The sequence below is a fragment of the Peromyscus eremicus genome, chromosome 17 (genome assembly GCF_949786415.1).
Source record: "Peromyscus eremicus chromosome 17, PerEre_H2_v1, whole genome shotgun sequence".
NCBI lineage: Eukaryota > Metazoa > Chordata > Mammalia > Rodentia > Cricetidae > Peromyscus > Peromyscus eremicus.
Window position 1 is genome coordinate 7872273 of NC_081433.1, and position 13823 is coordinate 7886095.

Here is a 13823-nt window from a genome sequence, read left to right on the forward strand (position 1 = left end):
TTCTTAAAACCATCCCTGGCCTGCTCTCTGATCTGCTACACTGGCTTATGGACTCTGTAGCTGGAGAGTTTTCTCTCCAGGTCCCACCAAGCCCAGGCAGTCCAACAGCCCACTTATAAAATAAACACACAGACACTTATATTATTTAAACTGTTTGGCCTAATGGCTCAGGCTTCTAGCTATCTAGTTCTTACAACTTAAATTAGTCCATTTCTATAAATCTATACCTTGTCACGTGGCTCATGGCTTACCGGCATCTTCACATGCTGCTTGTCATGGCGGCAGCTGGCATTGTCTTCCTCCGCCTTCCTGTTCTCTCAATTCTCCTCTCTGTTAGTCCTGCCTGTACTTCCTGCCTGGCCACTGGCCAATCAGTGTTTTATTTACTGGCCAATCAGAGCAACACATTTGACATACAGACCATCCCACAGCAGGACTCTACATTTATTCTCTCCCCTGCTATAGACCAAATTTATGTTGGCAAAGAACTCATTCTTAGCCACACAAATCCACGATTTTCAAGAGAGTTCCCAAGCAGGCCTTTCTCTTGCCCCCTTAGTGTGGCCGTTCCACAGAAGTCTCGGCACTCAGCAAGCACACTGAGATGAAGATGCATCATCAGACACATTCATCTAGTGCTTGGGACCCTCCAGTCTGGGGCAGCATGCCCTTCCAACCCTGTGGCTGAATGTGCAGAGATGGGACCTCATGCAGCTCGCTCTGCCTGGCAGAGCAGCCTCCTGGCTGGTCCGTACTCCGGGCCCCCGTGGGCTCCATGGCCTTTGTCCCTCTCTGCTGGTGCCTCACTTTCTTGGTATTCACAGCCTTGTTTTCCCCTTGATAGCTTTCATGGCAGAACTGCAGCTGGCCTGAAGTTCTCTTTACATGTGAGGCTGCCCTATGACCCATGGAGTTTCAGGTTCCAGGGACCAAAAATGCCTTCTCCACTTAACACCTGAGTTTGTGGCAGGCTCCCTCAGGGCATCAGCTGCTTCTGATTCCACAGTCAGCCTGGGGCAGTCCCTGCTCTCGTTAATCAACCTCATGAGAAACAGAAGTGGACAGGGGCCCGGGAGTCCTGAGTGCTCAGAGAACCTGAAATGGGAGTAACCAACACAGCTCCTAGAAGGCTGAGGAGCGGAATCGCTCACTGGCTTCTGCATCACTTCAGGAGTCCACAGTCACGTGGTATCTGAGCTAGCTGATAGCTGCTTCGGCCTGAGTGACTGTGTTCCCACATCCGCATGTGGAGGCCCTAGTGAGGTGGTGTCAGGAGACAGACTCTATAACGTAACGGTCCATCAAGTAGGAACACCCTCACCAAACACTGACGCTGCTGACGCCCTGGCCCCAGACATCTAGCCCCCAAAGCGCTGAGAAGGACACTTCCATTGTTTATAAGCCATGAGTTGGTGTTTTGTTTTTGCACACCAAATAGTTGAAAACCCTAATATCTATTAAAAACTACTAAATCAGTGTGCAAAATCCTTTGTACTCACAAAGGCCTTATATCAACTTAAGATTCCTTGATTTTTTTTTTTATAAATATTCAGCTTCTGAGGAATGCCTTCATTCTTTTATGAAATTTTAGGTCTTTTTTAGTTTTTGAAATTATAATATAGTCCCACCATTATCCCCTTCCCTCTCCTCCCTCTACCCTTCCCGTGCACGTCCCGTGATGTCTTTCAAACGCAGAGCCTCTTTTTCTTTAGGTGTTGTTACAATGTGTGTGTGTGTGTGTGTGTGTGTGTGTGTGTGTTCCTAAATCAACACATGCAACCTTCTCAGTCTGTATAATGTTACAGGCATGTGTTACATGTTATCATGTGTATGATCTCAAGGCTGACTGCTGGGTGTTGGATAATCAGTTGGGGGCTCTGTCCTGGAGGAGACCGTTTCTTCGACTCTCAGCATTACCTAGTTGCCTATAGCTCTTTGTCCAGGGTTGAGTTCCCATGAGCGTCCCCTCTTCCGTGTTCGTATGTCCACTGATGTCATCATTGTTTGGGTCTTGCTTAGGCAGCCAAGTTGATGATGAGACTTCACGAATGTAGCCTCTGTGACATTTGTAAGAGACACGGTATCACAGAGGAATTCCTGGTTTGTTTTTTTAGGTTTTTTTTTTGTTGTTGGTTTTTGTTTGTTTGTTTGTTTGTTTGCTACTACAGTCTCCCTGCCCCATTCCCACAGTGACACTCCCACCCCCACCCCACCCCCGCCAGCCTTCTGTACTGCAGATGCAGCAGCTAGGACCGGGCACCACACTGTCTCTTGTTCTCTGCATTTTGACCCATTGTGGTGTTCTGTATTGGTCTCTGTCTGCTGCAAAGAGAAGTTTCTTTGATGAGGGTGAGAACTCTACTTATGTGTGGGCACAAGAATAAATATTTAGACTGTAATTAGGAAGCATGCTTGTTTAGTAAGTGGTGGTTATAAGTTCTCCTCCAGGGTCCATGACTACACTAGCCCCAGGGTGTTGGCGAGGTTTCCAGGACCAGGCATAGGTTCCCTCTTGTTGAGTGAGCCTAAGTCCTAGTAGAGAGCTGTTGGTTACTTCCCAACATGCATGCCGCTATTACACCCTTAGGTTTGTGTTTGGTCTTTGCTGTGGTTCATAGGCATCATGTCTGGGTGGGACTGTTGGTCTCTACCCTCCCTTTGAAACATTTTTATCTTCTGATACCAAGAAAGCTAGTCCTCAGGAAGGAAGCTTCAGGTCACTCCCAGCTCAGGTCCTCTGGTTCCTGTATCTGAAGTGCATGGTGTTTCCAGTAAAAGGTGGCTTACCTTCTACCTCTGGGGGCAGCCAAAGGCAGCAGCAATACGTTATAATGTTTTGAGAATCTCTTGGACAGCCCTGACCAGCAACTCCAAAGAGAGTTTCATGCCTGATGCTGGTGTTTTGTTTGCTGTCTATGGCTCTTGGGGGTGTGATATAAATGTTCCATTGGGGCCTGGACTTCCCATGATCCATTGATCTCTGCAATGTGTCCAGCGGTGGTTTTCTGTGATGGTCTCCATTTGACATAAAGATAAGCTTCTTTGATGGGGTTAATTAAAACACCCAGTCTTCATGAAAAGCCTCTCTTGCTCTGTTGGAGACAGCTCCAAGGCCGAGGCTCTGCTGAATATCTGCCCTTTTTCCTCCCTAGGTGGGCGGGGACAGGACGGAAGTCCGGTCATCACCTTCCCCGACTACCCAGCCTTCAGTGAGATCCCGGACAAGGAGTTCCAGAATGTCATGACCTATCTCACCAGCATCCCCAGGTAGGGGCTGCTGAAGCCTGAGCCGGTTCTGTGCTAGTGATTGTTTGACTGAGACTCCAGGGGACCTGGGACAGGATGGAGCTTCATGGAGGAGAGGAGTCACAGGTCAGAGTCCACTGTTACAGACCCCGGGCCTGGCCTCTTCCCATGGACTACTTAGCACGATAGAAATCCCAACACTTGATCCCAAGTTCAAGTCCAGCATGAGCTACCAGTGAGACCTGTTTCAAGAAAACAAAATATAATCACTTTTCTCTTTTAAAAATGTCACTAGTCATTGTCTATTCTGGGCTCAAAGAACCCAGTGAGTCTTTCTCTTCATCCCTGGGAAAGGCTCCATGGGGTCATGTCTATGGAGGAAGACCCTCTGCAGCTGAGGCTCAATGTATCCCAGAGCCTGGTCACCAGGCTCTAGTCATTCCGTCTAGTCATCAGCCCCAACGAGGTCATCTACCTACAAGACCTGGTCCCTGGGGCCCTGGAAACCAAGAAAGCAGAAGTAGCTGCAGCCACTTCTGTGTCTGGTGGTCATATTAGTCAAGATATGCTTGAGGGACAGAACCCACAGAATGAATATATATGGAGGCTTTCTTAGATTGGTTTATACTCTATGCACTAGGTAGTCCAATAATGGCTGTCTCCCATCAGAGAGGCCTAGAACTCCAGGACTATTTGGTTCATGCATAGGCTGAATGTCTCAGCAGTTCCCAATCAGGGACCGAGGGACTGGAGGATTCCTAGAGGGCTGCTGGTCTTCAGTCTGTCAGACCTTGGGAAGGGGCTAGAGAAGTGGTTATGTTTCATCTGAGACTCACTCAGACATCCACGGGGAGGTGGCAGGGCCAAACTGATCCATTTTGGAGGCCAGAGCAAGGGCCTGGTCATGAATGAGTGAAAGCTGGTGGGTAGGGCTGATGGTGAGTAGAACCAGGGAAGAGTTGAAACGGAGCCCCTAGGTGTCACCAGAGGAGGAAGATCTCTTGTACCGAGGCATGTAGGACTGAGCCAGGAAGTAGAGGTGAGGAACAGGGACCGCCAGATACTGACGGTTCATGGGTTTCTAGGTCAGTACCGTGCTATGCTGTGTTTAACAGTAGCCTCACCCCCAACTGTCCCCTCCGGTCATCACATAGCTCTGCTCCTTCTCCTGTCCCTCCTGTGATTATCGGGAGTCCTCCTGCCCTTCTGGCTTGTCCCAGCATGTTAGGACTCTGCTGAGGACAGTTTGGGTGATTAGAGCAGATCTGACAGGCTATGAGAGAGACGAAGGGCACACGGGGACGCCCGCGAGACCACAGAGGTAGCCCGCGTGACAGGAGTGGAAGCCTGTAGTTCTCCCCCAAGGTGAGAGTCCTGGATGTGCTGCTGGAAGCGGCCTGTGGAGAGGAAGAGGGAGCCGACGACGGTGGAGTCACCTCTCCATCCTGGCCTGGCGTGAATTCTTCAAGGCAGAGGGGCTTAGCCGATCCCAGTGGGAGATGCTGTCAGCCATCCTGCACGCCTCCACAGGCTCACAATTCTGAAGTCGGCCTCACCCACCCCACACTAGCTTCCCTGACCACCTCCAGGGACAAGTAAGGCCACCAAAGCTTTTTGTAGACATGCCCCACCCACCCACATGCATGTGCACACACACACTCATGTGTTCTCACAGTTGCACATGTACACATATACAGGCTAACATGAATTCTTACCCATGTGCTTGTACCCTTATACATGCTCATACTCACCAATGAATTCATACATGCTCATACATATGCAGGGTTCACACCTGCACTCCCCACATGCACACTCTCACATGCACACACACACACTCCTATGTGTTTCCAACACATGTTCACATATGCATGCTCGCACACACTTATGTATGTTCATGCATATATACTCATCCTTATACACATTATGCACATATTCACATACATGTTTACATATGTGCATTTACATGCTTATGCATGTTCACATTCTACCATGTGAGGAAGCAAAGCAAATCAGTTTGAGTTGCAAGTTTTAAGAATATTCTAGGCCAGGCAGTAGTGGGGCACACCTTTAATCCCAGTACTTGGGAGACAGAGGCAGGAGGATCTCTGTGAGTTCCAGGACAGCCAGGTCTACACAGAGAAGCCCTGTCTCCAAAACAACAACAACAAGTATATTCAAGGAGCCCAGGATAGTTCCTACTGTAAACTCCGCACTCAGAAGGCTGAGGCAGGAAGACCACACGTTTGAGACATGGGGGACCCCAGAGAGATGGAGCTTAAGGGAAAGAGGGAAATAAACAAAAGAAAAAAATGAATATTGAAGGGAAGGAGGAAGTCATTCCAGGCTTGCTGCCCCTGGGAAGAATGTTGATCGGGAAAAGACCCAACTCCGGGGGCCACAGTGTGGGTTCTCTTTGCTATAGCTACCATTGGCTCCTTGGGAATTCTGCTGCCATAGTTTGTGGGTACTTCCGTGGGGCCAGTGTCCTCTGGCACAGATATCCAGGGGCCTGGGTGGAAAGGGGGCTGGTGGAGTTCCCAGGAGCCTTTGCTCTCGGGAGCATGCTGAGCCCTGACCACAGGCCTTGCCTCATCAGCAGACCCGAAGCTGGTTGCTATTAACCTCCACTCGAGCTAGGTTAAGTTGCTAAGACACACTGGTCCAGCACAAATTCAGAGCCAAGTGCAGAGAGTGTTTTCTCCTAAGCAGATGTAAATCCCCTGGAGGCCCTTTTCATTTGGAGGCCTGGGAGCGGCCAGAGGGTACCGGACCCCCTCCCCCTGTGGCACACCGCACCTCCATTTACAAAGCTCCCACAGTTCACACAGGCTGACAGGGACAGCTCTCCAGCTGTTCTTGGTGATGAGGTCCCGCTGCTCCTAAGAGGTGCCCGTGTGCACGTCCGCATGTACAGATGCACACATGCCATATGTGCACGGAAACGTGTGGGTAGAAATGAACAGATGCACACAGGCATGACCACTCACACACATGCTCACAAGTGTGCACAGACGCAAGTGCTCACTGAAATGATACACGGCTTGTGAGGACTGGATGAGGGTGGATGCGAGGGACAGAAGCACAGCTAAGGGACTTGGGTTCTGTCAGGTGGTATTCATGCTGTCTTCTAGGACGCCTGTTTCACCCTCCCTTGCTGCCCACTCACGCAGGCCCCAAAGCAGCCAGACGTGTGGCCCCGAGACAACCTTACCTGTGCCATGAATTCAGATGAGAGTTCCCATGGATGTGAGTGTGCAGGTAGAGAGAGTGTGTGCACACCATGCATGCGCCACACCACAGCCATGCCCGTGTTCAATGTGCAAGCTCTGCTTCTGCTTCCTCCTCACTGGGAGCCACAGATGAGGGTCGGTGAACCTCAAGACTGCTCACTTCCACATGTGGTGGGCAGCATGGCGCCCTGTTGATCGGTCCCCCACAGTGTAAACGGGCCAAGTGCACCCGCTTGTCAACGGGGGCTTTGGGGCCCTTGTGTTCACAGTTGAGACCCTGCTGCGGTGACGGGCCATTACTAGATTAGTAGGTTTTCATGTTCTGTCCCTTGGTGATGACAGTTCCTAAATTACCCAGGCGATGCTCCCTTGAGCCTCATGTATCCAGGTCTGCTCCTTGGTCTTCGTAAGGGTCACTGCTGCTGTGATGAAACACCAGGATCAAAAGCAACTTGGGGAGGAAAGGGTTTATTTGGCTCACACTTCCACATCGCTGTTCATCACTGAAGGAAGTCAGGGCAGGAACTCAAGCAGGGCAGGAACCTAGAGGTGGGAGCTGATGCAGAGGCCATGGAGGGGTGCTGTTTACTGGCTTGCTCCTCATGGCTTGCTCAGCCTGCTTTCTTATAGAACCCAGGACCACTAACCTAGTGATGGCCCCACCCACACTGGGTTGGACCCTCCCCCATCAAACACTATGAAAATATCATGCAGGCTTGCCTGTAGCCTGATCTTATGGGGGGCTTTTCTCAAATGATAGTCCCTCTTCCCAAATGACTCTAGCTTGTGTCAGGTAGACAAAAGACTAGCCAGGACATCTGGGGTGTCAATGAAACAGTGCGTGGCTTCCAGGAGGAGCTCAGATCCCTCTGCCAGCTTTGAGCCAGGCCAGGAGGACCGCAGAGAGCCAGGGCTGCTTCACGCTCGCATGGACGAGCCCCCATCCCTTCTCAGAGTATTCACAGACTGCCCTAGACTTCAGCTTCTTACATCAGCTCGATTTATAAAGTGCTAGGTTTATAGTCTGGTGCTTTGAGTACTGGGAGCCCCCCGAGGTTTCCCAGAGTCCCCACAACTTCTGCCCTTGAACACCTCATACTGAGGTGACCTTCTCATGAGTTTCTGTCCCTGTGCCTTCCTGGGTCACGTTCTCCTAACCCCACCAGAGGCCATGTCCTCTTAATTGTTTATTAGTTATCTTTCTCTGTAACTGTCTTCCAGCATGATAGCCACCGACCACACGTGGTCACTTAAATTTAAAAGAGTTGTTTCTGCTCACCCATGACTAGGGATCCCATGTTGGGCAGCTGCAGTCTGCAATACATGCCATGTTAACAGCCTGTGCCTCAAATCCCAGGCAGGCCCAGGCCAGTGGTTATCCTGGCCGCTTGTCCAAGAGGAGGGACAGCATCTGTCACCCTGCTAGAGGCGGCGTCACTGGACTGTAAGGAAGCTCAGGGAGGCACAAATAGTGACCCTGGGTGGCCTTCCTGTCACACACTGTCCTGGGAGCTATGATGGCTGAGAGGAGGCCAGTGCGTCTGAATACTGCTTGTTAGAATGCTCGTTCTAGGGTCGAAAAGAGTTGATGGGGGAGGTCTTGGCAGCCTTGGGCAGCCCTCAGGGAGGAGACTAGCAAACGCCTGCAGCCACAGTGGAGACAATCAGTGGCATGGCTCCCACTACACACACACACACACACACACACACACACACACACACACACACACACACACACCAGTGATTTCTTTGTGAGGTGTGCTGAGCTCTGGTTCTGAGCACAGTCCAACTCAGGTCTTCAGGAGTTCAGCAGAGCTCATAGAGGCCTTCTGTGGAGAGACCATGGATTCTGGAGGCTGAGGGAAAGGGGAAGGCAGAGACTGCTTAGCCAACATGGCTGAGAGTTGGGTGACTCAGGCCATTTCAGACAACAGGGCCCCTGAATCCACTTCTCTTCTGATGTCCAGATAAAGGCGGTTGAGCTCGGGAGCTGCCGTGGAACTGTGGGTTCCGTTAGTCTCCTCGTCCTCCAGAGCCAGGAATATTTTGATCGTGTAGTGTCTTGAGTCCCTCTGCCCTCCACCAGCCCACAGCACATTCCTGTACCTTCGGAGAGGCCTTGAGGCTGGGGGACACCTGCCCAGAGCCAGGCCTAAGTAACATCCACAGATGGGAGGGAGTCCACCTGGTTCCGTGACCCCGTCCCTGTTCCTGCCCAGAAGGGACTAGGTCCTGTGTGTTTCAGGAGAGTCAGTGGAGCTGCCAGTCTGCTGACTGACTCCAGGCCTCCTGAACCCACAGAAGCCAGCCAGGCGGCCCAGAGAAGGTGGATTCGCTCAGGAAGATGGCCTTATTGTCCTGGACGGCCCCTGTGCCCTGGCTGGGTCCTCACAGACTCTACCTTTATGATCTCAGGATGCCCTAGGCAGCCAGCTGTGGCTTCAACCAGTGAGGACTGGATATCTGGTCAGAGGCCAGAGGGTTAGGGGGATGGTCCAGCCCCAGCACCGTCCTGAATGTGCAGCTTCAGGCCGACCACCTGGGGGCGCCGTTAGTCAAACCATTGTAAAATCCCGAACGTTACCGTGCACTGCATGGCTCCTCCCACCTGCCCTGGTTTCACATAATTCCCTGCCCCCTTTCATTCTTATAACCACTTTGTAAATCTTGTACACTGTGCTCCGGGACCCGATCTTAAACTCCAGTGTCACTAAGACACAGTGGCATTCAGGTGGGATGAGACTTTTCACACACTGAGAAACGAAGGGAACATGGCCCACTGGCCAGAGATGTTCCATCTGTGGTGAACATATCCTGTGACCCTTGGGTCTGGGCTCACCTCACAACTAGCTGTCTCTCCAGGTCCCCCAAACACCCCCATACACACACCGTGTGCTGGTTCCTTACATCCAGGCACCACAGGGGAATGCTTCACACTTATCCAGCCCTCCACCAACCACTGGAAAGCAAGCATCCACTGGGTTAGACCGTGGGTTCTAAGTGCTGGCTGCTGTACCCCGGCTCCGAGCGCCGGCGGCGGTACCCCAGCTCTGAGCGCTGGCTGCTGTACCCCGGCTCTGAGTGCTGGTGGCGATACCCTGGCTCTGAGCCCTGGCTGCTGCACCCCGGCTCTGAGGGCTGGCTGCTCCACCCTGGCTCTAACACTCACCTTTGCTGTTTGGTCCTTAAATATTTAACATCTCGCATCTCGCTTTCTACTTTGGTGAGCTGTGGGGTTAATTTTTCCAGGAGAGATGATGCCAGGGACACCAAAGGGACAGATGACCAGCCAGAGAAAAGATTCCCAACAAGTCCATGTTGTCAATCACTGTGATGAATTAATGGGGCCTTCCTGTAGGCACATGGGTAACCCTAAAAGAGTTGCATCATGGAAAAGGTGCAATCTCCCAAAACCATGTGAAGCTGGGACAGGATGATGTGCAGTGAAGGTGTGGGGCGGCAGGTAGGAGGGAGGGAGTGCCGAGAATCTCAGGTGAGAGTCTAGAGATCCCCCAACCCCTCCATCTATGTGGGCATAGCAGGCCTGACCTTGTGAGGGTCTCTTGTGGTTATTCACAGATGCTCTGACCTACAGAGGGAGGCAGCCATACCATGGCCGGAGGACAGTGTTCTATATAGTGAGTCTTATGCAGCTCTGATGGGGCCTCCCTCACTGATGTCAGAGGGCTTGGGATGTTGGACCTTTGCTGCCCCAAAACCAATGTGGGATGAAGGAAGTCCTCCTCCACCCCTGCGGAGTCAGATGAGAAGATCCGGCTGGGCTAGGTCCTGGGGGAAATGTGAAGCTGGGAGTTTACTTCTATCACAGGACAGCCTGGCCCTGTGCCTGTCATTCTGTGATCGCTGTTCCTACCCAGTGGTCAGACATCAGGCCTTCAAAACCAGAGCAGCAGCCACCTTAGAGAAGATTCCAGCAAATTCCAAACTCCCGAAACAGCCTTTGTGAGACCGCTGGGCCTTTTTGTATAAAATTTAGCTCAAGTGCCTGCCTGGGAAGCCCCCCCCCACACACACCATGTTTTAGAGCTGGGAATCACAGTGGGTGTCGCTAGCAATGCTGGTGCCTGAACGCAGGGAACACCTGAGGCTCCCTCACGCCGCCTCCTCCAGTTCTCCACTCTTAGAGAAACCAGCCATGCTGTCTCTCAAGGCCCAGGAAACCTCCCTGCAGGATCCCAGGGGAACCACCACCCTCCTGGGGCCAACTCCAGGGCCTGGCTTGCTGGGAGTGCAGGCAAGGAGACCTGTGCTGATGGGACCAGCTCCAGCTGTGATGATGGGACCACCTCCAGCTGTGATGGTGGGACCACCTCCAGCTGTGAAGGTGGGACCACCTCCAGCTGTGATGATGGGACCACCTCCAGCTGTGATGGTGGGACCACCTCCAGCTGTGAAGGTGGGACCACCTCCAGCTGTGATGATGGGACCACCTCCAGCTGTGATGGTGGGACCACCTCCAGCTGTGATGGTGGGACCACCTCCAGCTGTGAAGGTGGGACCACCTCCAGCTGTGATGATGGGACCACCTCCAGCTGTGATGATGGGACCACCTCCAGCTGTGATGGTGGGACCACCTCCAGCTATGATGGTGGGACCACCTCCAGCTGTGAAGGTGGGACCACCTCCAGCTGTGATGGTGGGACCACCTCCAGCTGTGATGATGGGACCACCTCCAGCTGTGATGGTGGGACCACCTCCAGCTGTGATGGTGGGACCACCTCCAGCTGTGAAGGTGGGACCACCTCCAGCTGTGATGATGGGACCACCTCCAGCTGTGATGATGGGACCACCTCCAGCTGTGATGATGGGACCACCTCCAGCTGTGAAGGTGGGACCACCTCCAGCTGTGATGATGGGACCACCTCCAGCTGTGATGGTGGGACCACCTCCAGCTGTGAAGGTGGGACCACCTCCAGCTGTGATGATGGGACCACCTCCAGCTGTGATGGTGTGACCACCTCCAGCTGTGATGATGGGACCACCTCCAGCTGTGATGATGGGACCACCTCCAGCTGTGATGATGGGACCACCTCCAGCTGTGAAGGTGGGACCACCTCCAGCTGTGATGGTGGGACCACCTCCAGCTGTGATGGTGGGACCACCTCCAGCTGTGCCTCCTCTTCCTGTAGATCAGTGTTCCCTGGTGTGGGAGGGGGGGATGTTAGCAGCAGGAGGAGGGTCTGCCTCAGCCCACATGGAGAGACACAAGATAGAGCTGGGGCTGGGAACCAACTGAGTATGCCCTGCGGTTGGAGGCTGCCAGTGACGGTGAGGAGAAACGGACTGCTTCATCCCAAGATTTCCTACAGTGAGTGTGACTCTGGGAGGCAGCCATAGTGTCCTAGTGACCTAGTATGGCAGATCCATGTCTGAGCTCTGTGACAACGGGCAAAAATGTAACCTTCTTGTGCCTGACAAGGTAGTGCCCACCCTCACAGAGTCACCATGAGGCCGTGATAAAGAACTGTGGTGGTGTTAGTCTCACACTTGGCCCATAGCCACACAGAAAGTCAGAAGGTCCTCACCCAGAAAGAGGGGCCTGGTCCTGGCCGGCAGGAATCGTGATGGGGCCTACTGCCCCGGGAGTCCTCTGTGCCCAGACTGTGAGCTGCTGGGCAGCGGAATGAGAACACAGCTGCCTTCCCACCCTCGGTTGTCAAGCCATAAACCAGCCATCGTGAGCAGACCATCCAGAAGCACAGCTTGCAATGTGGCCCGTCCTCCTAGTGTGTGTGTTTAATCCTTTGTGTCTGTGGTAGTTTGAAGTAGAATGGCCCTCATAGGCTTGTAGGTTTGAATGCTTGGTCATCAGGGACTGGCACTATTGGACAGGATTAGGAGATGTGGACGTGTTGGAGGAAGTGGTTCATAGTACAGGATTTTAGAAAAATCCAGGTGTTTGGTTTGAGTGAGTAAAGCCACGCCCATGGCACTGGGTGTAGGAACAGAGCTTCACAGGCGGAGGACGAGGGACATGCTGTGCTGTGTGCGGCCATGGGCAAGTGTTTTGCTTGCTTGGGCATTTGGGCGGGTGCACTCAGGAACTGGCAAGCTGGGTGTAGGCTCTCAAGCTTCTACGTTAGGCTGGGGAGGGCCAGTGCCCCTGAGATGCTTTGCGGAAGTTGGTTCCTGAAGAGAATATTCTGGCTTCAGAACTCACTAGGGCCTCACGTCTAGGTCCTGTTGTGGAATTGTGAAGGGGTATCTTTATGTTTGTATGCACATATATATGAGTGTATTGGATGCATGTGTACACGTTTGTGTATGGGCATGTGCAAATGCACATGTATGTGTATGCGGAGGTCAGAGGTCAACATCCAATGTCTTCCTCAATCACTCTCCAGCTTACTTTTTTGTGTCAGGGTTGCTCCCCAAATCTGGAGCTCACTGATTTGGCCTGACTGGCTGACCAATGAGCCCCAGAGATCCTATCTCAGGCTCCCCCCATTCTAAACTTACAAGTGTGCACGGCCATGCCAGCTTTTTCTTATGTGGGTGCTTGGACTCCAAGCACAGGCCTTCATACCGCATGGCAAGCAAACTTACCTCCTGGTCATCTCACCAGCTCCTCCAAGAAGGGATTCCATGAGAAACATGGAGAGATTGGAGAAAGAGGCTGTGATTCCTCCACAAAATTGCTTCAGAAAAGAAGGGGGGAACTGAGTCAGGCTGTGGTGCTCTGTGAAATGGTGACCCCAGCCATAGAGCTCCCCTTTTCCTGGGTTTGCATGTCAGGGGCCCCAGCAGGTTCCCGTGTTTGTAGAAGAGGACCCAGAGGTGGTCGCGGTGAGTCACAGACGGGCAGTGTCTCGCCTCATGCGCCCCCCTGGGTGTGGGCTGCTGTTAGGAAGCCCTTTGTGCGCCACGGGTTTGGGACTGGAAGCATGCAGCTGGACTGTTTGTGTGTATGGTGACAACCCATTGTTCCAGACCCTCTTTTCTCTGTCACTCTGGGAAGGGTCAGGCTTGGATGACTGACTCGGAGCTACAGTGGCAGCCCCAACACATTCCCCTGTGGCAGAGGAGGGAGGCGGGAGGTGGGCTCCCATCAGCCCAGCTGTCCTGTGGCCTCGGGGCTTCTGTGATTGTGTGTGAATCTCATGCATCATAGAGAAATGGCCTGTAACCTTGAGGGGATGGTCAGGTACCCATCACCCTGGCATCGTTAGTGGTCTGTATTGCAGGTGGCCACTACAATGCTGTCACCTCCCTGCCTGGTTTCGGGCTGCGCTGTGGACCACATGGTACAGGCCAGGACAGGCTAGTTGGATTCACCCACCAACCATTAAGCACTACAGTGAAGCCCTGTGTAGGGTCACTCAGAAG

General features: G+C 52.7%; 1 protein-coding gene across 2 annotated transcripts in view; it reads left to right on the plus strand.

Annotated features, from left to right (window-relative positions):
• The window catches only part of Mcf2l (MCF.2 cell line derived transforming sequence like), a 74747-nt gene that overhangs the window by 17870 nt on the left and 43054 nt on the right, over positions 1-13823 (plus strand). For both annotated transcript variants that reach the window (XM_059244645.1, XM_059244644.1), the window contains exon 3: positions 3153-3267. In XM_059244645.1, the coding sequence (XP_059100628.1) occupies positions 3153-3267 (115 nt within the window). The remainder of the gene's footprint in view (positions 1-3152; positions 3268-13823) is intronic.